The 21,938-nt window shown below is 51.5% G+C and overlaps 1 protein-coding gene across 2 annotated transcripts in view; it reads left to right on the top strand.

Annotated features, from left to right (window-relative positions):
• The window catches only part of LOC105921885 (metabotropic glutamate receptor 7), an 84,807-nt gene that overhangs the window by 51,370 nt on the left and 11,499 nt on the right, over window positions 1-21,938 (top strand). For both annotated transcript variants that reach the window (XM_036151703.1, XM_036151704.1), the window contains exons 5-8: window positions 4,143-4,280; window positions 8,035-8,235; window positions 9,920-10,059; window positions 15,416-16,351. In XM_036151703.1, coding sequence (XP_036007596.1) covers window positions 4,143-4,280; window positions 8,035-8,235; window positions 9,920-10,059; window positions 15,416-16,351 — 1,415 coding nt within the window. The remainder of the gene's footprint in view (window positions 1-4,142; window positions 4,281-8,034; window positions 8,236-9,919; window positions 10,060-15,415; window positions 16,352-21,938) is intronic.

Here is a 21,938-nt window from a genome sequence, read left to right as displayed (position 1 = left end):
ATTTTCCTGCGTTCGTGTCCCAATTAGGAGGTTGGAAGTCCGTCCTGACAGGTCAGAGCAGCGGCGCTGAAAGTGGAGTCAGACACAAGCTGATTAATGGCGTCATTAAGGGAAGACGGACTGTGTGTAAATGTGCAGCAGCTCCAGGGTGGATCGATGGAGCAGCAGCAGAACCTCCTCCTCGCTGCCTCGCAGGCCTCTCCATAATGCCTGCGCTGTAATTGGCTGAGAGGAGGCGCTGCTGCAGACCCTCACAGTGAAGACCCTCAGCTGGAGGCAGCAGCAGGAACTGGAGTCTTTTCTGGAAAAGCGCTCCAGACGTGACCCTGAGGGAGAGTTCACAGCTTCGTGTGATTAGTGCTGCATCTATTTCTGGCTCAGCGCTGCTCGGTCGCCTTGCCTCCCGTTGCATCATCGCCGGCGTCCTGCTCACCTGCCCTGAACTCTTCCTGCTGACTCTTCCTGTCAGCTCGTCAGGAACGTCTGACGTTCTGCTCCAATCAGGGAGAAAGAAGTTAAACACAAGCAGAACCTCTTCATCATCCACAGAATAAATCCTGAGATCCTCCCCCGCCACCTTCTCGTTACCTTTGACATCTTCAAGCTTATAGTGCTGATATGATGAGAGTCTCTATGGAGGCGCCTGATCTCAGGATCATGACCCAGGAGCTTCCTCAGCAAGCAGCGGGGAGGCCCACCGCGCTTTGACGGACAGGAAGTCAGCCACCCATCATTTCCTGCACGGTTACCGACTGACAGAGAGACGGAGACTGGAAGGTTCCCGCTGAGACAGGCTGGTGGTCAGACAGGAGGAGGACCAGGGTCAGGTTCTGGTGGTGCTGATGAGATGATGAAGGTCTGAGCAGAAGCTGGTAATCACACCGTCTCCCTTCCAGCATCTCCTGCAGACCTGAAGACCTGAAGACCAATCTCTGGTAGCATCCCAGATCCCGTCAGAGCCTCGTTTGACTTTGGATGAAACAGACCCGCTGCAGAGGCCGGTCCAGCGCTGGTCCAGACCAGCTCCAGATCTGTTCCTGCAAACAGCTCCAACAACTAACTTACCAGCAGCTTAAACTGTCCATGACCTGCTGTAGAGTCTGAGGTGGAGCTCCTGGGTTCTGCTCAGTTCTCTGAGCCTCCCGCTCCGACTTTGGGCTGAACCTCCTGAGACGTTCTCCTCTCTGGGAAGACCTCTGAGCCTTCCAGGTTGAAGGCCAGCAGCTGCTCTGCAGCCAGTGATCTGGAGCCAGTGCTCTGGAGCCAGTGTTCTGGAGCCAGTGTTCTGGAGCCAGTGTTCTGCAGCCAGTGTTCTGCAGCCAGTGTTCTGGAGCCAGTGATCTGGAGTCTCTCCTCCTGGAGACACAGTGCTGCTGGCCCTGGTTCTCCTGACGGATGTGGGGAATCGTTGTGGAGGATTAAACTCCTCCTCTGCTCTGCGTTTCTCCTCTTATCTCTGCCCGTCCTCAACCTTCATCACCTCCTCGCTGACTCCTCCCCCTCGTAGCCTCCTGCTGACTTGCAGCTCCGCGCAGAGAAACCCAACGAGGTCAAGATCCTAATTTCATCCTGTCAGAAATTATTAAGATTTATGCGCCTCTGGGATCATTTCAGAGCCAAGGACATGGGAGCAGAATGTGTGACGGTGAGACGACGCTCAGCTGCTCAGCTGCTCGCTCTGACCACGGTCCTCCTGAGCAGCAGATCAGGAGCTCTGCTCTCCATAAAGCCTCATAACTGATGCTCAGCAGACCAGCTGGCAACAAAGACACTAATCAAGTCTGGAGACGATGATCAACTCTGATTCTCCACTAAATCCTCCTCATCACAGCTCCAGTTCTCACGGATGGTAAAGGAAACCTGTTTATTCCAGTCAGCTGAGGTCAGACATGCAGACAGCTGGTCTGAAAAGGAGAACCGGAGGAACCAGAACCAGAGACTGGATCATCAGGTGTAGTTTCTAGCTGAGCTCAGAGCTGAGCCGGATGGTGGATCTGGTTTAGGAGACACGCTGGGATTCACTGACAGCTTTCATGTGCTGAGCTCTGAGCAGAAGGAGGCGATCAGAAACCAACATAAAACATCTAAAAGCTGCTCGTGTCCGTCTGTTGGTCGTTCCTCTGGATTATCCAGCTAGACCTGCTGACCATAGCTGGACTTTTATTTCCTTTTTTCTTTGGAAAGCAGCGTATGTTTAAAGCCCAAACATTCACACCAAAATGTGAACTCTGCTTTTACTTTATCTGAGTCAGACGTCAGCACAGTGAATCACCAAAGGCCAGATTTCAGACGTCTTCATCTGCAGTTTAGTGAAAACTAAAAGACAGAGCTGAAGTTCTGGGACAGAACCAAAGTGGATGGAGGATAAATCTGATTTTAGGAGGAAACTCTCAGACCCAAGCTGAGATTTCTGAGCTTTGATCAGGATGAGGAAACGCTCGTTCCTGATCGGATCCCCGCTGATTTATCTCTGTTGCTTTTTGCCTTCTTGTCTTAGACTGCAGGTGTTAAAATGTTGTTAAAATGTTTGACAGGATCTCTCCTGATGGTTATGTAACACCGTCTGGGTGTGTGAGCGTTGAGCTACAAAGGGATGGAGTCAAAAAGATGTGTGCACGTTCTAATAATCCTGGGTATCATCTAGGATGAGCCGATTTGATACGATTCTCCTTACATCGCTCAGCTTGATTTGATTTCACTCCAACAAAACCAGCCAAATATTATATTTATGTTAAATTTATTGAACACTGATATATTTACAGGAACATAAAATTTGGTTCAAAGCATTTAACGTATCACAGGAAACAAAAATGTGCCAAACGTCTGATTTTAGGGATGAAGGAGCTTCTAAAATCCTGCTGGCCGTTCTGCAAACTCGTCTCACTGCACTTCCTCAGTAATGGCTGTAATAACGCCCCCTAGGGGTTGGGAGGTATATTGATATTGAAAGCCAGAATATAGATATTAAATCATTTTTAAAAACATCGATATTAATCTTTGTATCGATTTTTAGGCACAACCCTAGATTCTACCAACTGATATTAGCTTTTATCTACAGAAACTACAATACTCAAAATTCTGCTGTTGTTTTTATGTATGAATGTAAAGCTGATAGTTCAAAGTCTTGTGAATATAACTCTGATTTCTACGACTAGTCTTCACAGCTGTGGACATAAATTAGTAGAAAACTGTTGCAATGACGTCAGGGCGGGGTGGGGTCATTCTCTACAGCTGTATGGCAGGCCATTTGACATAAAATTGGCTTTACTTACATTCCAGATATCTGAAATTAATTCATGGCTAGACATAGTTAATTATGATATCTAATTACATTCTGCCTCGTATATACAATGTCAGATTAACCACTAAGTTGTCAACAAATCTGCAATAAATCACTGACTATCTGAAGCATAAATTTCAGATATCAACAGTTAAATTATGACTAGTCATAAAGTGAACTGGTTTGCTTTTAGTTTTGACTAATCAAACAAATTCTCAGTGTATTTTTTAGAAATACACAAATTAAATGGCAGATATATTGAAAGCAAATAATGACTAGGAAAAGCAGTTATCAAGAATACAGGCTCACAAATATGACAGCAAAATTTTGTATTTGAATTTTTGTTCAATAATTTTATTGACATATGAATTGTTAAAATCTTTTTGACAGCTTTGTTGCTCCATAGTGTCTGATTTATTTCATTTCTTCATATCATTTATTCATTTATTTCATTGTGTATTCAGAAAAATTTGGTTAAAAAACTATATTTTTGCTGGAGCTACAGTTCTGTAAAAACTCTGACCAATCCCTGCAGTTTGGTCCAAAGCGCAGGGATTGGTCAGAGTTCTGGTTCTGGTTCTGGTTCTGCCCCCCAGTCTACCTTTAATAGTTCTTGTTGCACTGCTGTGATAACCAGGAAAATGGGATTCTATCAGGAAAACAAAGCCAAGCCCAAATAAGCAACCTGACTTTTAACAACGACCCCAAAAATAAAAAAGTAACCCGTGACTGACGGAAGTAGAAAGATGAGCAGATAAACTCCTCCATTGATCAGAGGAAGCGGCCTGGCTGCACACGCTCAGTGTGTTTGTGTGAGGGCGGCTGTCAGCTCTGATGAAACCTGCTGCTGGTTGTCTTTCAGGCTTCGACGCCTACTTCATGTCCCGCACCCTGGAGAACAACCGCAGGAACGTGTGGTTCGCCGAGTACTGGGAGGAGAACTTCAACTGCAAACTGATGAGCTCCTCCAAGAAGGACGACAGCAGCAGGAAATGCACAGGTGAGTGTGAAGGTCGCATTCTTCCAGTCAGCATGTCTCCTGTTTGATCACATAACAGTTTCCACATTTATTCCTTTATTATCTGCTTAGCAAACTAAACGTTGTTTAAATGCTGAACATTAAAGTGGAACTACAGGCCAGGATCCAGCAGGAAATGAAACAGGCGGGTTAAACAGATCCTGGACCAGCGGTCTGGTTCTGTCCCCTCCGTTCCTCACTGGGCCACCGTCAGCAGGTTCTGGTCCCAGGCCAGAACCCGGCGCTGGTCCATGAAGAACTCTAACGAACTCGTGACTGGAGCCAGAACTTTATCTGAAGCAGCAGAACCTGGACCCGTTCCTGGGAGGTTCTGCTGCTGTTTCATCTTTAAGACGGTCAGAATTCAGGAATTCTTCCATATTTTATTAGTTATTATATATATTGTGCATTTTTATGTATTTATTTCATTTCATAGCTTTTTATTTAGTTTTATCCCATTTTATTTTCCATTTTTCCTTATCATGGTCTCTGCGCTGCGTCTGGAGAGGCGGATCTCAGAGGAGGGAAGATACTGCCTGCTCAGAGCTGCTCAGCAGGACCTGAATGCAGAAATCCAGCCTGACAGGAAGTGAAGGATGAGGAGATCTCTGCCCTCTGCAGCTATCAGCCAATCAGTGATGATCAGAATCCAAACTGGTTCTTCTTAACCAGACGGTCCATCATAGGATCCAGAACTCTGCAGAACTCTGCAGAGAACCTCCACCTGGGTGCTGCCCGCTCAGGAGGCGAGCTCCATCCCCAGGAGAGCTGCTGCTCCTCCATCTGGTCAGGAGGCCTCATCTGGGCCCGTCGGACTGGGAGAAGACTCCAGAACCCCCTGGAGGGACCAAACGTCCTTCTGGCCTGAGGAACACCTGGGATCTCCCTGGAGGAGCGGTAGGACGTTCTCCAGAGACCGTTCAGCACCCAGAGGATGGACTCCAGCTCCCAGAATCCTCCTCTCTCAGAAATATGGATCAACAGAGTGAGCGGTTATTTCTGCAGAACCTCAGCGATGGTTCTGACTGGCTGAGCTGACGCCGCTGGGACCGATGCTAACCTGGAGCTCCTCTGGACTCCAATCAATAAAGCTTTGCAATTAGTGAGTGAAGGTGTGAACGGGCCGTGAACACTAATGAACCTGTTCTCTTTAGAGTATCGACTGCACACACAAAGCCACGTATTATCTCGTCGGGCTTATTTTCCTCGGTGTCGCCGGGCCTCGTTACAATCAGCCTCCTCCATTATTGGCTCTAATTTCCTGCTCTGACTGATTGATTCTGGAAGATATGAACTTTAGAAGCATTCACACAGTCAAACCAATTAATTTGCTCCATCTAATTTATTGTCACAATTCCCATTTCCCTGAAAGCGTTTGTTCCCCCCCCCCAACCAGACCTAAAGCTGCCACGTCTCCAACACGACAGCCAATCACCAGCTAGGATCTTTATTCTAAGGAACCCTCAGACCCACTGATCCAGCAGCTGGAGAACAGAACCAGGATTTATGGTCAAAAAGGTTCCTTTTTATCTGAGTCCGTCCATCAGGACTCCAGGAGTGATGCGTGTTTCTCTGAGCCGTCAGAGGGAACCCTGAGGAACCCTGAGGAACCCTGGGGAACCCTGTGGTTCTCATATTAACTCAATGTGTTAATAATATTCACCAGCATGAGGAACCAGAACCTAAATCTAAAGCACAGATTTATTCATCCAGTCGACTCTCCTGAAAACGCTGACATCCTGCTTCAGCGCGTCTATGGCAGCTCCAGGTGCATTCTGGGGGATGTAGGCGCACATTCATTGTGTGTGTAGATTATTCTGCTTTTCTAATCCTGTGGTCTTTGTGAATGCATGTAAAGCTGCTCCTGCTGGGTTCTGCTGGGGTCTGCTGGTGTTGCTGCTGGTGTTGCTGCTGGGTTCTGCTGGGCTCTGCTGGGTCCTGCTGGGTTCTGCTGGTGTTGCTGCTGGTGTTGCTGCTGGGTTCTGCTGGGCTCTGCTGGGTCCAGCTGGGTTCTGCTGGGTCCTGCTGGGTCCTGCTGGGTTCTGCTGGGTCCTGCTGGGTCCTGCTGGGTTCTGCTGGTGTTGCTGCTGGTGTTGCTGCTGGGTTCTGCTGGGCTCTGCTGGGTCCAGCTGGGTTCTGCTGGGTCCTGCTGGGTCCTGCTGGGTTCTGCTGGGTCCTGCTGGGTTCTGCTGGTGTTACTGCTGGGTTCTGCTGGGCTCTGCTGGGTCCAGCTGGGTTCTGCTGGGTCCTGCTGGGTTCTGCTGGGTCCTGTTGGGTTCTGCTGGTGTTGCTGCTGGGTTCTGCTGGGCTCTGCTGGGTCCAGCTGGGTTCTGCTGGGTCCTGCTGGGTCCTGCTGGGTTCTGCTGGGTCCTGCTGGGTTCTGCTGGTGTTACTGCTGGGTTCTGCTGGGCTCTGCTGGGTCCAGCTGGGTTCTGCTGGGTCCTGCTGGGTCCTGCTGGGTTCTGCTGGGTCCTGTTGGGTTCTGCTGGTGTTGCTGCTGGGGTCTGCTGGGTTCTGCTGGTGTTGCTGCTGGGTTCTGCTGGGTTCTGCTGGGTTCTGCTGGGTCCTGCTGGGTCCTGCTTGGTTCTGCTGGGTTCTGCTGGGTTCTGCTGGGTTCTGCTGGTGTTGCTGCTGCTAGGCTACAGCTTGCTGTCGCTGTGACAGCCTGCAGGCCGTGGACGTTCCTGATAACGCGGCGCTCAGCGTGCATCCATGGCTGCAGCCTGATAACATTATGCGGCTGTGTCTGGGGGGCGAATGGATGAAGGAGAGATATGCGGCGGTCATTGAGAGCAGAAAGGAGCTGAGGGACTCCTGGTGAGGAGATAACATTCAGCTTACGGTCGCCGTGCCTCAGGCTAGGAAACGTGGAGAGGAGAGAGAGGCGTCTGGAGGATTTCTGCCCAGATCCCATCAGCTGCTGCTCTGACCTGCAGATCCTGGAGGTGTCGGCGCTGATAACGGATCTCCCAGCTATCTGCTCACACTGGATGACGCACCGCTGACCGTCAGTCTGAGTCGTCTTCTCATTGTCTTCAGAACATGAACGTGTCCCTGCAGTCAGCGGGAGTCAAACCAGCAACCTCTCCAGTGCTCTCTGACCGCCCTGCAGAGTCAGAACACGGTCCAGACTGAGAACAGTCTGACCCGGCTGCTCCGCTAACACACAGCTGCTGGTTCTGCAGAGGACCAGAACCTCCATGCAGACCCGCTGGTCCTCCTGCCGCTGAGGAACCCTGGTGCAGGTCTGGAGTCTGAAGGGTCCTCCTTCATTTCCTCTCCTCATTTATCCACGACCCGGTACCCAAAGACAGAAACGGGCCGGTACCGCTTGGAGGTCTGAGCCGCTGGAAGCTGATGCTGCTGGCTGCAGGTCTGGATGAAGGCACGGCTCAGCACACGGCTGTCAGCAGGTCCAGCTCTCTGCCACCCGTTTAAACTGTGACCGGTGGTTCTGATCGGACCTCAGGCTGAGAGATGTCTCATTAAGGTGTGACTCAGGCAGAAACTGGGTCAGAACCAACTGAAAGCGGGTTTCTCTCCAGAATCCATCTCTGTGCAGGACGAGGCCTCAGATTCTATGTTTTCATTTCTGCACAAATTTCACAAAGAGATGTTTGATCTGCCTCAAAGGTCAGGACGGTTCCGCCCAGCCTCCAGTGGGTCCGGTCCAGAAGCCGTCCAGAACCCGTCCAGAAGCCGTCGCTGCTCTCACCGCCCTCTGTCTGTGTTTCAGGTCAGGAGCGCATCGGCATCGACTCCAGGTACGAGCAGGAGGGGAAGGTGCAGTTTGTGATGGACGCGGTGTACGCGGTGGCCCACGCGCTGCACAGCATGCAGAGGGACCTCTGCCCCGACGGCTCGGGCATCTGCCCCGACATGGAGCTGGCCGGGGGCAAGAAGCTGCTCAAGTACATCCGCAGCGTCAGCTTCAACGGTGAGTGGACCCATGGCGCCGCCCCGCTGCGGCCCATAAAGTCCGAGGCCTCGCCGAGCTCCAAGGCTGCAGAACGTCAGGGTGAGAAACGGCGAGCCCAGCGGCGCCTCCTGATCGTAAATACTCTGAGAGGAAACGTGACTCTCATGTAGAAATCTGCCATGGTCACGGTTCTGCTGGCCAGAACGTCTGCTCAGAGGTCAGAACCGAGAGGACGCTCCCAGAGAGGCAGGTCCAGGTTAAAGCTGCATGAGACAGGCAGGAAGTCCATCAGTCAGCAGCGCCGTGATGAGCCGTAATTAGACGTAGCGCCTGAAGCACAAAGCCAGCGCTCCACAGCTACTCGTTAAATCAGCCGGCGCCGCTGCAGCGCTTCTGGAGCCCAAACGGCTGCAGGGATCCATCAGGCTTCTGTTAGCACGCAGCCAGGAAACCAGCCTCTAAAGACGGCGCCCTGCTCCACCACAACGACATAAACGCTGCAGCGGCAGAGCGGCGCGCTGCGGGCCGGGGAAGGTGAGGATAACGAGGCCAGGAGGAGGGAGGAGGTGACTGTAGGCAGGCTGAGCTGCTGCTGTCTAAGCAGCCGTCTCCAACCTCAACGTTTCTCCTCATTAAAGACCTCAGAGGGACGCAGCAGCAGAAAGATGCACCAGACGACCATAAAGAGGAGCGGTACGACAGCAGCTGGACACAGCTGGGGGGTCCTGGTGTCCGCTTCCACCTGGAGGCCCTTTGGATCAGAACCGTGTGCAGAACCACCTCCAGGCAGCAGAAGAGGACAGTGGACCATCAGGTCCTGGGTCCTGGTCCACTGTCCTCTTCTGCTGCCTGTCCCTTTAAACGTCAGACACGCTCTGCTCTGATGCTCTGACCATTTAACCAATCAGCAAAGATTGTAGTTTCTCATAATGAATGAATCCCTGATATTATTCCACCCAGCTCTCAGGGGGTAATTAGGGCCGAGGCTGATGTGGAGAGCGGCTCGGTTCCTGCAGCCAGGAGCCACAGACTCTCATCTGTGACTGGAGTTTCTGAATATATTGAGGTGCATATTAGGCTCAAAGGAGAGTTTATTAACAACGTAACAAAAATGCATCTAAAGCAAACTTGGTATAAATACTAAACATGTTCTGTGGCGCCTTCGCTGCCTTCTGCCTCCAGCCACTGGTGGATGGACCTGCTTCTTTCTGATTGGCTTAGATTTACTGTGAAGCTCTTCCTCTGGTTGGTGGATTGCTCCCCTCTGTGTTAATAGCGCCACCTACTGTCCAGGAGGGACCTGCTGCTGAGACGTCTCAATCATCGGGGGGCCGGGGCCCCCAGCTCCCTCCTCCATGATGAACCTGCTAGATGTTTCTGCTCAGGCTGGATCAGCAGCGATGACTGAAAGCCATGAAGGGAGGAAAGTTTGATCTCTGGAGGTGAAGACGAGTGACTGGGAGGAAGAGCGCTCCTCATCAGCGAGGACCAATCAGATGCCTCCACAGCCTCACCTGTGTCTGACGTGGTGGAGATACTGGTGGAGCAGGAGGATGCACACCTCCAGTGCTCTGCTGGTCTCCACGGTTCTTTCAGAACATGGAGACGGTTCTGTTCTGCTCGGGTCCAGTAAGGACTGTGGGCTCAGCTGTAACATCTGGGCCAACCAGGCGTGACCTTTAACCCTTTCTCTCCGCCACAGGAAGCGCCGGGACTTCAGTGACGTTCAACAGAAACGGCGACGCTCCGGGCCGCTACGACCTCTTCCAGTACCAGAGGAGCAACGCCACGGGGGCGGGGTACCGCGTGATTGGCCAGTGGACCGAGACGCTGCAGCTCAACGTAAGGCTGGTGGGAGGAGCCTCAGAACCGGTGCCGGTCCAGTCTGAGTCAGCACCAGAACCGGTGCTGGTCCAGTCTGAGTCAGGACCAGAACTGGCGCCGGTCCAGTCTGAGTCAGGACCAGAACCGGTGCCGGTCCAGTCAGAGTCAGGACCAGAACCGGTGCTGGTCCAGTCTGAGGGTCAGGACCAGAACCGGTGCTGGTCCAGTCTCAGTCAGGACCAGAACCGGTGCCGGTCCAGTCTGAGAGTCAGGACCAGAACCGGTGCCGAATCCAGTCTGAGAGTCAGGACCAGAACCGGTGCCGGTCCAGACTGGACCAGGACCAGAACCGGTGCCGGTCCAGTCTGAGGGTCAGGACCAGAACCAGTGACGGTCCAGTCTGAGGGTCAGGGCCAGAACCGGTGCCGGTCCAGTCTGAGGGTCAGGACCAGAACCGGTACCGGTCCAGTCTGAGTCAGGACCAGAACCGGTGCTGGTCCAGTCTGACTCAGGACCAGAACCGGTGCCGCTCCAGTCTGAGTCAGGACCAGAACCGGTGCCGGTCCAGTCTGAGAGTCAGGACCAGAACCGGTGCCGGTCCAGTCTGAGTCAGGACCAGAACCGGTCCAGTCTGAGAGTCAGGACCAGAACCAGTGCCGGTCCAGTCTGAGGGTCAGGACCAGAACCGGTGCCGGTCCAGTCTGAGTCAGGACCAGAACTGGTCCAGTCTGAGAGTCAGGACCAGAACCGGTGCCGGTCCAGTCTGAGAGTCAGGACCAGAACCGGCGCTGGTCCAGTCTCAGTCAGGACCAGAACCGGTGACGGTCCTGACCCTCAGACGGACCAGAACCGGCGCCGGTCCAGTCTGAGGGTCAGGGCCAGAACCGGTGCCGGTCCAGTCTCAATCAGGACCAGAACCGGTCCTGGTCCAGTCTGTCGTGTTGCTCGTGTCGGCAGGATCTCTGAGAACCAAGCAATGGTTCTGGATCATTCTGCAGGAACCGGCTGCTGGATGGTTCTGACGGCCCAGAAAGAAACGTGCTGCAGAATCAGGGAGCTCAGGGCAGCTATACGCTGCTGGGCCCGTTTGGGTCAACAGAACCATGCAGGGCCCAGATTCTCCCAAAGATCCACACATAAAGAAAACATGAAAAAACTCAACAATAACTGGACTGAGAGCCACAAAGAGCCTCCAGCTGATCCAGGATCAGGGAGCTTCTGCAGACCCCCCCCCCCCCCCTCACAGTAGATACGACTACATGGACGAAAGTAATCAGAATAAAAATGCGTCACATAAACAAGCTAATCAGAATATTGTGATCATCTTCAGCTCCATCAGAATGAAATTATAATCTGAGTCAGAGAGCTGCTTTATGCTGATTATCTGATCATCGTTGATCTAAACTCTGGTCAGGATTAATTATTCTGAACGAGGCAAACTGACCAGAGTAAACGTGACGTATTTCTGCTTTGAGCGGCGGAGAAACGTCAGGAAGTGAACCTGATCCAAGCTTTCTGTTGGAGACGTTAAAGATTTAGATTAAATTATTAATCCAGAACCGTTTCAGCAGAAATTAGAAGCTGCTTCAAGTCCAGCCTGGGAAGACAAACTGCTAGAAAACTGCTGAGTTTACATTTTATTGTTCAGCAGAGATGGAAGTTCTTCTTCTGTGGTTTTTTAGGGACATGTGATAACGGCGCATGTCAGAGAGGCTCCCATCCATCCATCCATCCATCCATCCATCCATCCATCCTCCATCCATCCATCCTCCATCCATCCATCCATCCATCCATCCATCCATCCATCATCCATCCATCATCTCCACAGAAATGAAGCTCTGGTCCATCTTCATCCTCTGTGTCCTCAGCAGTTCCTGCGTTGAAGAAGTTTGATTCAGAACCAGAACATCTCTACCCGACCTTATATACGTCTGGTGTTTCTGCCCCCGTCACTGTGTCCCCCCCAGGTTCTGGACCCGGGTTCTGGACCCGGGTTCTGGACACGCCCACACCTCTTGTGCATTCACACATGAGTTAGCCGTCTGAAGGGGGCGGTGCTCCCCCCCAGGCCTCCATCACGGCTCCTGGTGCGTGTTCCACGCTGCGCTGCAGGTTCCTGTGTGACGGTGGAACCTGCAATGAATTAAGTGAGGAACATGTAAAGTGATGCTGGAGGCTGGCAGCAGCAATCAGCAGAGTGAGCTTTGTTAGAACCGGCTGTTAGCAGAGCGGGAGAAGAAGACAGCGCTGCTCCTTGAGGCCCCCTCCCTGAGCACCCCCCCCCCCCTGATATGTGGCTATTAATTATCCTAAAGGGCTGCAGCCACACATCACCTCTGTGACACGTTCACAGGAACGTCTCACGTTCTGATGCTCAGTGCCGCTGGTTCTGATGGATCGCTGCCGGCTCTCTGCTCCAGGACCAGCAGAAACCCTCATCAGTGGTTCTGCCTGGGCTGGACCGACCCGGCTGGACCGACCCGCAGTCAGAACTTCTTCACCTTAATGCACACAGTCGAACAGAACCGGCCTCATTAGCCTCAGGCTGATGTTCTGGTCCAGCTGCTGAGGTTCTCAGTGGGATCTGCTTCTGACTTTCACAGAAAAATGTGCAGATTAGGACTTATTCTCATCCTCCAGCTGATCTTCAACTAATTAGTAAATCATGAATTTATGAATGTAATTGATAAAAGAAACGAATCCAGATGATCAGTGAATAGAGTCACTGCACAGAGCGAAACATTTCACACGTTTATCTCTGCCTTAAAGCTGCTGGAGTTCAGTTTCTCACATTACATCAGAGCAATAAACAGGAACCACAACTGGACAGTCCTCAGGTCCAGAACCTCCTGGATGCCCAAAGCCTTCCTGGACCAAGGTGGAACAGAACCGGCTGGTGCTGCTCAGCCCAAAGTTCTCTTTTCAGATTAAAGTTTGCATTTCATGAGGAAATCAAGGTCCAGACTCTGGAGGACGAGTGGAGAGACCCAGAATCCAGAAGTCCAGGAGGACGTTTCCACCCTGACCCATGTCATGTACCGGTTCTGGTCCACCGGGTTTTGGGTCCACAGCCATCTACCAGGACATTTTAGAGCTCTTCAGGCCTCCTTTTGCTGACAAGCTTTGTGGAGATGCTGGTTCCGTTTTCCAGCAGGACTTGGTACCGGTCCACCCTGCCAGAGGTACCAAAAGCCGGTCCGATGACCAGGGTGGTACTGGGCTCGACTGGCAGCAAATGGGCCTGACCAGAACCCCGTAGAGACTCTGTGGAGTTTTGTCCAGAGAAAGATGAGACACCAGAACCACGATCCAGACGAAAGCAACCTTCCAGAACCCCTCAGCAGAACCGTAGGCTGGTCTCCTCCATGCTCCGACCCAGACCCGGTTCTGAATGGAGATACTGAACAGAACCTGGACTGACTGCAGTGAACGAACTGCTCACAGAACCTGATGAGGCTGATGGTTTAAGACCAGAACCTGCTCCTACGGTTCTACGGCGCCGGCCCGGCTGACGGTGGAAGGTCTCTCTGTGTGGCTCCTCTGCAGACGCGGTTCCTGTTCCTGCAGCGTTCTCAGCAGCCGATAAGAAGCAGAAACGCTGTTTGACTCTTTCCTCTGATAAGAAACTCATTTATTTTAGTGTTTTTGTGGGTGAAGCCATGTTTATGCAGCGAGGCAGCGCTGGATGCCATTACTCCTTATCTGGGTTCTGACAGATGTCACGCTTTAACTTCTGAAGGATCAGAACCCGGTCAGAACTACGGGTCGAGACGGCACCTTATCTCTGGGCGGGACACGGTGGCGTCCGTCTAATCTCAGATCTGATGCTTCTGGTCTGAGAGCAGCTCGGCCTGCTTAATCTGACCTTGATCTGTGGGAGAACGTCCTCCTCAGATGGAGATCTCTGGTCCCAGAGGACTGATTGGCTGAGAGGCTCCTCCTCCCACGCTGCTGCATTCAAAGATGCATCGCTGCGTTTCTTCTTCTGCTTCCCTAAAATACGCTCTTCCTCCTCTGATTGAAGACCTGCAGACCAGAGGTTCTGTGAAGGAACGTCTGTCCTAGAACGTCTCATCTGCTCTGACTAGAAGGTTAAAACAATCATCAGGTGGATATCTGTGGATGGATGGATGGATGGATGGATGGGTGGGTGGATGGATGGATAGATGAATGGATGGATGGATGGATGGATGGGTGGGTGGGTGATGGAGGGATGGATGGATGGATGGATGGATGGATGGATGTGTGGGTGGGTGGGTGGATGGATGGATGGATGGATAGACGGACGGACAGGTGGATGGATGGATGGATGGATGGATGGATGGATGGATGGATGGATGGATGGGTGGATGGCTGTGGACGGATGGATGGATGGATGATGGATGGATGGATGGGTGATGGATGGATGATGGATGGATGGATGGATGGAAGGATGGATGGATGGATGATGGATGGATGGATGGATGGATGGATGGATGGATGGGTGGGTGGGTGGATGGATGGATGGATGGATGGATGTGTGGGTGGGTGGGTGGATGGATGGATGGATGGATGGATGGATGATGGATGGATAGACGGACGGACAGGTGGATGGATGGATGGATGGATGGATGGATGGATGGATGATGGATGGATGGATGGATGGATGATGGATGGATGGATGGAGGGACGGACAGACGGATGAATGATGGATGGATGATGGATGGATGGATGGATGGATGGATGGATGGATGGATGGATGGATGGATGGATGGATGGAGGGACGGACAGAGGGATGGATGGTTGGATGGATGGAGGGATGGATGGATGGAGGGATGGATGGAGGGATGGATGGATGGATGGATGGATGGATGGATGTTCTCCAGAGTTCTGTCAGATTGAATCTTCCTCCCTTCCAGAACCATCCTCCTCCTCATCATCATCATCTTCATCTTCATCCTGCTCATCCTCATCGTCATAGAGACACAATGGCCGACAGGAAGTGAACCTCCATGAGTCTGCAGGTGTTCCTGAATCTGATGTTCCTGCAGGTCAGAGGTTCCTGCATCACCTGGATGCAGGAACGTCTGACCTGGTGTCTCTGCATGTGTTAGAACCCAGTTTGGTAGATGAACTAATGACTCGTTTCTAACCCCATGAATCTGGACACTGATTCAGAGAATCAGAGAATCAGATCCAAACCTTTCCGGGTCAGAACTGTAGCCGTGTCTCTCCTGTGGCCTTCTGGGTAATCCTGGGCTGCAGCTAGACGCTGCTGTCCTATCTGTCTGTGGACAAAGCTCCATGACTCCTGAGCTCCTTCCATTCCATCCTGCTGATGAACACCCAGAGGCCGAGGTTCTGCTGACGTGTGTTCTGCTGTGGTTCCTTTCAGGTGGAGGAGCTGCAGTGGCCCCGCGGAGAGCAGGAGGTCCCCAGCTCCGTCTGCAGCCTGCCCTGCAGAGCCGGCGAGAGGAAGAAGGTGGTGAAGGGGATGCCCTGCTGCTGGCACTGCGAGCCCTGCGACGGCTACCAGTACCAGGCCGACGAGTTCAGCTGCAAGCTGTGCGCCTACCACATGCGGCCCAGCGCCAACCGCACCTCCTGCCAGCCCATCCCCATCGTCAAGCTGGAGTGGCACTCCCCCTGGGCCGTCATCCCCGTCTTCCTGGCCATGCTGGGCATCGTGGCCACCATCTTCGTCATGGCCACCTTCGTACGGCACAACGACACGCCCATCGTGCGCGCCTCCGGCAGGGAGCTGAGCTACGTGCTGCTGACGGGGATCTTCCTCTGCTACATCATCACCTTCCTGATGATCGCCAAGCCCGACGTGGGCGTGTGCTCCTTCCGCCGCATCTTCCTGGGTCTGGGCATGTGCATCAGCTACGCCGCCCTGCTCACCAAGACCAACCGCATCTACCGCATCTTTGAGCAGGGCAAGCAGTCGGTGACGGCGCCGCGGCTGATCAGCCCCACCTCCCAGCTGGTCATCACCTTCAGCCTGATCTCCGTGCAGCTGCTGGGGGTGCTGGTCTGGTTCGGGGTGGACCCGCCCAACACCGTCGTAGACTTTGACGAGCAGCGGACCGGCGACCCGGAGCGGGCGCGGGGCGTGCTGAAATGCGACATCACGGATCTGCAGATGATCTGCTCTCTGGGTTACAGCATCTTGCTGATGGTGACGTGTACTGTGTACGCCATAAAGACCCGCGGCGTCCCCGAGAACTTCAACGAAGCCAAGCCCATCGGCTTCACCATGTACACCACCTGCATCGTGTGGCTGGCCTTCATCCCCATCTTCTTCGGCACGGCGCAGTCTGCAGAGAAGGTAGGACGCCGCCTCTGCCCCGCCCACGCCTCTGGCACCAAACCTGCAGGTCTCAGGTGTGGCTGAGGCCCCGCCCACGCCTCTGGCACCAAACCTGCAGATCTCAGGTGTGGCTGAGGCCCCGCCCACGCCTCTGGCACCAAACCTGCAGATCTCAGGTGTGGCTGAGGCCCCGCCCCTTTGGCAGGTCGGCTCATGCCGCTCCATCTGCACCGCCTTAAGGTTCGGTGATCAGAGCCAATGGCTGACAATGAAACCACTGAGCTATATAATACACTGGAGTGCTAATAGCCGCTGTTAGAACGAGTCGCTTTGAAGCCACCAGCCGCCATATTGGTACTCCCTATTTTCCTCCAGTAACTAGGGAATATGTGCGCTACAGCATCGAATAACGAGGATTTTCTCATGATCAGGGGGGCTTAAAACTTTTAAAATGTCAAATGCCATATAGTTTTATGTTATGTTCTAAAAATATCAAGTACTGAGAAAGTCATGTGCTGAAATATTTTGCATTTTATTCATTTAAATATATATGTTTAACACAAATAATATACAAAAACATATATTTACATATGTGTATACATATATATATACATATATACATATACACATACTTATACATATATATAAATTTAATATGAATAACATGTAAAATATCTCAGCACCTAATTTCCTAGTGGTTGATAGTGTTAGTACATCCACTGACTGTAGAATTACCTGTGAAACGTTTTCACACAGCCAGAAAACTGCTTGTTGTTGCAACCAAATCCTGTGGGATTCTGGGAGAATAGGGAGGAGCAAGATGGCGGCCAGTGACTTCAGTTTTTCGGCAAAATCAGAACTCCAGTGTATTATATAGCTCAGTGAATAAAACACACAACTTTTACGTCAGGATCTCCTCCTGACCCTATCAGAACCTGAAATTACTGAAAATGTAATAATTAATAATAATCTGAAGGAGGAGCTTTTTGCAGAAATGACCTCAGCCTCCTGCTCTGCATGTCATCACGTGATAAATCATTGTGAATATAGACGTGAAATGAACAATTACATATAACATTTGTATTATTGTTTCTATAAGAATGTCTAAAATATATTCAGGGATGAAATAATCCTCTGGGATAAATATCTGATCCCAGATCAGCCTGAACCGCTAATTAAACGATTTTTATGGGATGGATATTCGCGCTGCGCTGATTGTGGGAGCGATCTCTGGGATACATCCTGCTGCAGCTCCTCTCCTCCTCCCTCCTCCTCTTCTCCTCCTCCTCTTCCTCCCTCCTCCTCCTCCTCCCTTAGAATAAGCAGGTCCACCTGAAGCTCGTCATCCACCTGCAGGTATTCAGACCAGGGTGTGATCCCTGATCCTGTTCCCAGACTACAGGCTCCTTCTCCTCACTGATGGGGAAATAAATCCTAGAAGCAGCTGAATCTCTGAATCGCCTCCGTCTGGTTGACTGAAAGCCGTTTGTGTCGTTCCTGCAGATGTTTTCGTGTCTCTGTGTGAGGATTGATGTCTGCAGGCAGGACTGATCTGCTCTGCTGGGGGATCTGAGCGGTTCTGCTGCTTCAGCCGCAGCAGGAGCCTGAGGCAGCACGGTGTCTGAGAGAGGGAATCAGAACCAGAAAGCAGCTTTTACTGCCAGAACCGGGCTTCACTGAGACTTCCTCAGCGGCTGAAGCTTTAATGAGTCACAGAGACCAGCCTCGGTGCAGCCTGCAGACAGCTGCTGCATGTCTGGGAGGGTTCTGTGGGGATAAACCAGACCAGAATATGGCAGAACAGGAACCGGAGAGAACAATGAAACAGAACCTGAACCCCAGCTGACCCGGTCAGCTTCAGCTAGAGGGAACCACCTCCACCTGAAGCTTTGTTTGTGAACCAACAAACACACCAGGATCCATCTTGTGCCGCTGCGGCTTCAATGGTTTCTGAACGAACCACAAACAGGCCAATCACGTTGCAGTATTGAGGTTTAAGGCGGGACATAGTGGCTCTAATGAAAGCCCGGTTGAGCCACAGCAGAACCACCAGAATCATGGCAGCACAGGAGCTGCTGCTCTCACGTCTGATTGGTCAGAATCCACAGGTTAATTGAACGAACAGCTTGACCAGCTCACCTTGTGGTTTCTCATGACACCTGCTGCTCGTGTTTTAATCTGATTCGTGATTGGCTGAAGCCAACCTGTGGTAGGCGGGCTCTGGGTGTCCTTCGCCCAATCAGCTCAGAGAGTTCTGCTGAATGTCCCTCCTTTCCAGAATGAGATGGTTCTGATGAACCCATCATCAGTCTGGGTTAACCTGCTGCTGGTTTCTCACCTGCTGCTAACTTTAAGCCTTTCTGACTCAAACATTTAATCGTATCAGACGCTGACGACTGTTTGCACTCTTAGCTTCTCAGAAAGTGATGTTTGGTGCGTCCAACTTGAACATCATGTCTGGATTGGTGTGACTGTGTCTCCCCAACACTTCATTAAGGTTACAGGATGACAGTGAAGACTAGATTTACTGCGGACTGCACCGGGGCGGGGCGGGGCGGGGCTGGACCGGGGTAAACTGGGTAACCTGGGGGGTAAACTGGGTAAAATGGGTAACCTAGGTAAAATGGGGGGTAAACTGGGTAACCTGGGGGTAAACTGCACGCCCATCGTGATACCAGCTGGTACCACGATGGGCGTGCGTCCCCGGCGCAGTTTACCCCCCAGTTTACCAAGATTACCCCCCAGGTGGACTGGGGGGTAATCTTGGTAAACTGGGTGAAGTGGGGGGTAAAATGGGAGTAATCAGGTCCTGCTGTTTGACCATTGCTGAAGAACCGACGGCGAGTCACATGACCGCTGGTCTCTGTTGAGGGGGGAGGGGGGTCTGATGGCATGAGCTCAGCTGCTTGTTGGGTCCAGGATGCGGTTCTGGTCCTGAGCTGTGACCCATATTTCCATCGTCTGCTCATCTGTCAGGTCACCAAAGCCGCTGCACATTTTCAGGAGGAAAAGTAAAGTTTTAAAAGAACAGGACCATTGATCAGCTAATGATCTGTTTCATTAGATGCAGGAGCAGAACCGTCTTTAATCTACGATTACATCTTTCATTAAAACGAGGCCCTGATTCACCTCAGTCTGCAGACAGCTCATTTCTAGACTTCATTCTCCGTCCACCACTAAAGCAGAACGTCACGCGTTCTCCTCAGACGCTGAGTTATGACCTCCAGCTCTCCTAGCCAAACCTTCAGCTGACTCTGACACGCCACGGATGCTTCAGCAAAGCTCCCGGTAAATAGGATGAAATACACGCCAGCTTTAGGTTGACAGGCATAAATGGTGTGAAGGTAAAGCTGCTGTGAGGTCAGCAGCCGGTTCTGCTCCACAGAGTTTACAGGCCTGTGGGGCAGATTTGTAACGTGTGATTTGGACGACATAAATAAACCTCAGCAGCTCTGAGAGCGGAGCGGCGAGGCTTTCTGGGGCTTTACGGGATGTTCAGAGCTCAGAGGGAGGAGGAGATAAACAGCAGCGCGTCCTCACATGCTGGCTGCAGATGTTCTCTCCACCGTTCTGTTTCATCTCCTCCTCCATCCTCTGATCACTCGTTCTGCTCTCATCGATCCTTCACAGAGCTGCGCTCCAGCGCCTCGTCTCCAGACCGCCGCTCATGCTCCCGCTCCACAACAACCCAAAGCTGCTGAGTAACAACGGACACTGGTAGTCTCCTGGAGGAGAAACATTCAGTGTCGTTGTTTCCTCACCTGGATGTAGAAGCTGGGCCTCCGGGTCCAGAACCTGCAGCAGAACGCTGGCGCTGGGTTTCTGGCTGGCCCACATCATCACGCCTCCACCACCGTGCTTTGCTGTTAGGCTCAGCCGTTTGTGCTGCTTCTGTGTTTCTGGTTTCCTCCAGACGTTCCTCTCTCCAGCCACTTGGGCCAGCTCCTCAGGAGGAATCCCAAGGCGTTCCCAGCAGAGAGACATAGGCAAGGCAAGGCAAGGCAAATTTATTTATGTAGCACAATTCAGTACAGAGACAATGCAAAGTGCTTTACATGATTAAAATATAGGAAAATAAAACAGAATAAAAGCAAGTAGGGATAGTGTATAAACAAAAAAGAACATTTGAAAACAGTAAAACATTTTAACTTGAACATTCAAAGGCAATCCTAAACAAATGTGTTTTTAATCTCGATTTAAAGGAACTCAGGCTTTCAGCACTTTTACAGTTTTCTGGAAGTTTGTTCCAGATAAGTGGAGCATAGGAACTAAATGCTGCTTCTCCATGTCTGGTTCTGGTTCTGGTTCTGCAGAGTAGGCTGGAGCCAGAAGACCTGAGTGGTCTGGAGGGTTGATACACTGATAACAAGTCTGTGATGTATTTAGGTGCTAAGCCATTTAGAGATTTATAGACTAACAGAAGTATTTTAAAGTCTATTCTCTGAGATATAGGGAGCCATGGAAGGACTTTAGAACTGGGGTGATGTGCTCTACTTTCTTAGTCTTAGTGAGGACGCGGGCAGCAGCGTTCTGGTGCTGCCCGCGTAGACACATAGTCTGTGTCTCATTCCGAATACTTCCGTCAGTGCACTGCTGATGTGCACTGACCACTTACTGCCGTAGTGCCCACTTTCGACCGTTAGTAGTGTTCCAAAAGGAACACTTATGTTAAAACACTTACCAGAAATGACGGGATGACATGACGAACGCAACACGCGTGACCGCAAATTTTTCAGACCGCCAAAAAATATATGCCGGCGTTTTTTTTTATAAAAACAATCGTTTATATTCACAGCATGTTGAAATTACATCGCCTCCGACGTCAAATACGTCCTCCAAAATATTGGCTGAACATGAGGTATGTTCGTGTATTTTACAAACACCTATTGAGTACAATGCCTCGTATTACCACCATTACTTACATTTATATGATTGCGGTGTCGCAGCTCCGGCTTTCTCGGCTGAATTGTCCGCCATTATTTTCAAAATAGGAACATCTTCCCAACGTCCTTAGCCCCTCCCTTTCCGCTTTGTAGTCAAGATGGCGTCTGTTTAGTGCGAGTAGGGTCCATCGTTACGCACTGCATTTTGTGCCCGTTTTTAGGGGGTCATCCGGGTACTTTCAGTGCACTGACTTTTTGTGTTATCTACACTACCTACTTAAAACTAAGTGTTCGAAGTGTAGAAGTAGGCGGATTGAGACACAGCCATAGTCCCTCCAGCGTGTCCTGGGTCTTCCCCTGGGTCTCCTCCCGGTGGGACGTGCCCGGAACACCTCACCAGGGAGGCGTCCAGGAGGCATCCTGACCAGATGCCCGAGCCACCTCAACTGGCTCCTCTGGACGTGGAGGAGCAGCGGCTCTACTCTGAGTCCTCCCCGGATGACTGAGCTCCTCACCCTATCTCTAAGGGAGAGCCCAGACACACTACGGAGAAAACTCATTTCAGCCGCTTGGATCCGGGATCTCGTTCTTTCGGTCACGACCCAAAGCTCGTAGATTAATACTCTGTAGATGAAATAAAATAAAGGATAAAAGAACAGTGCAGCCCGTTCCTATATAAGGAGAGGAACAAAGGAAGGAAGGTTGTGGGTTTATTTTCCCAG

The sequence above is a fragment of the Fundulus heteroclitus genome, chromosome 20, assembly GCF_011125445.2.
Source record: "Fundulus heteroclitus isolate FHET01 chromosome 20, MU-UCD_Fhet_4.1, whole genome shotgun sequence".
Taxonomy (NCBI): Eukaryota; Metazoa; Chordata; class Actinopteri; order Cyprinodontiformes; family Fundulidae; genus Fundulus; species Fundulus heteroclitus.
This window is presented reverse-complemented; position numbering and strand designations above follow the sequence as displayed.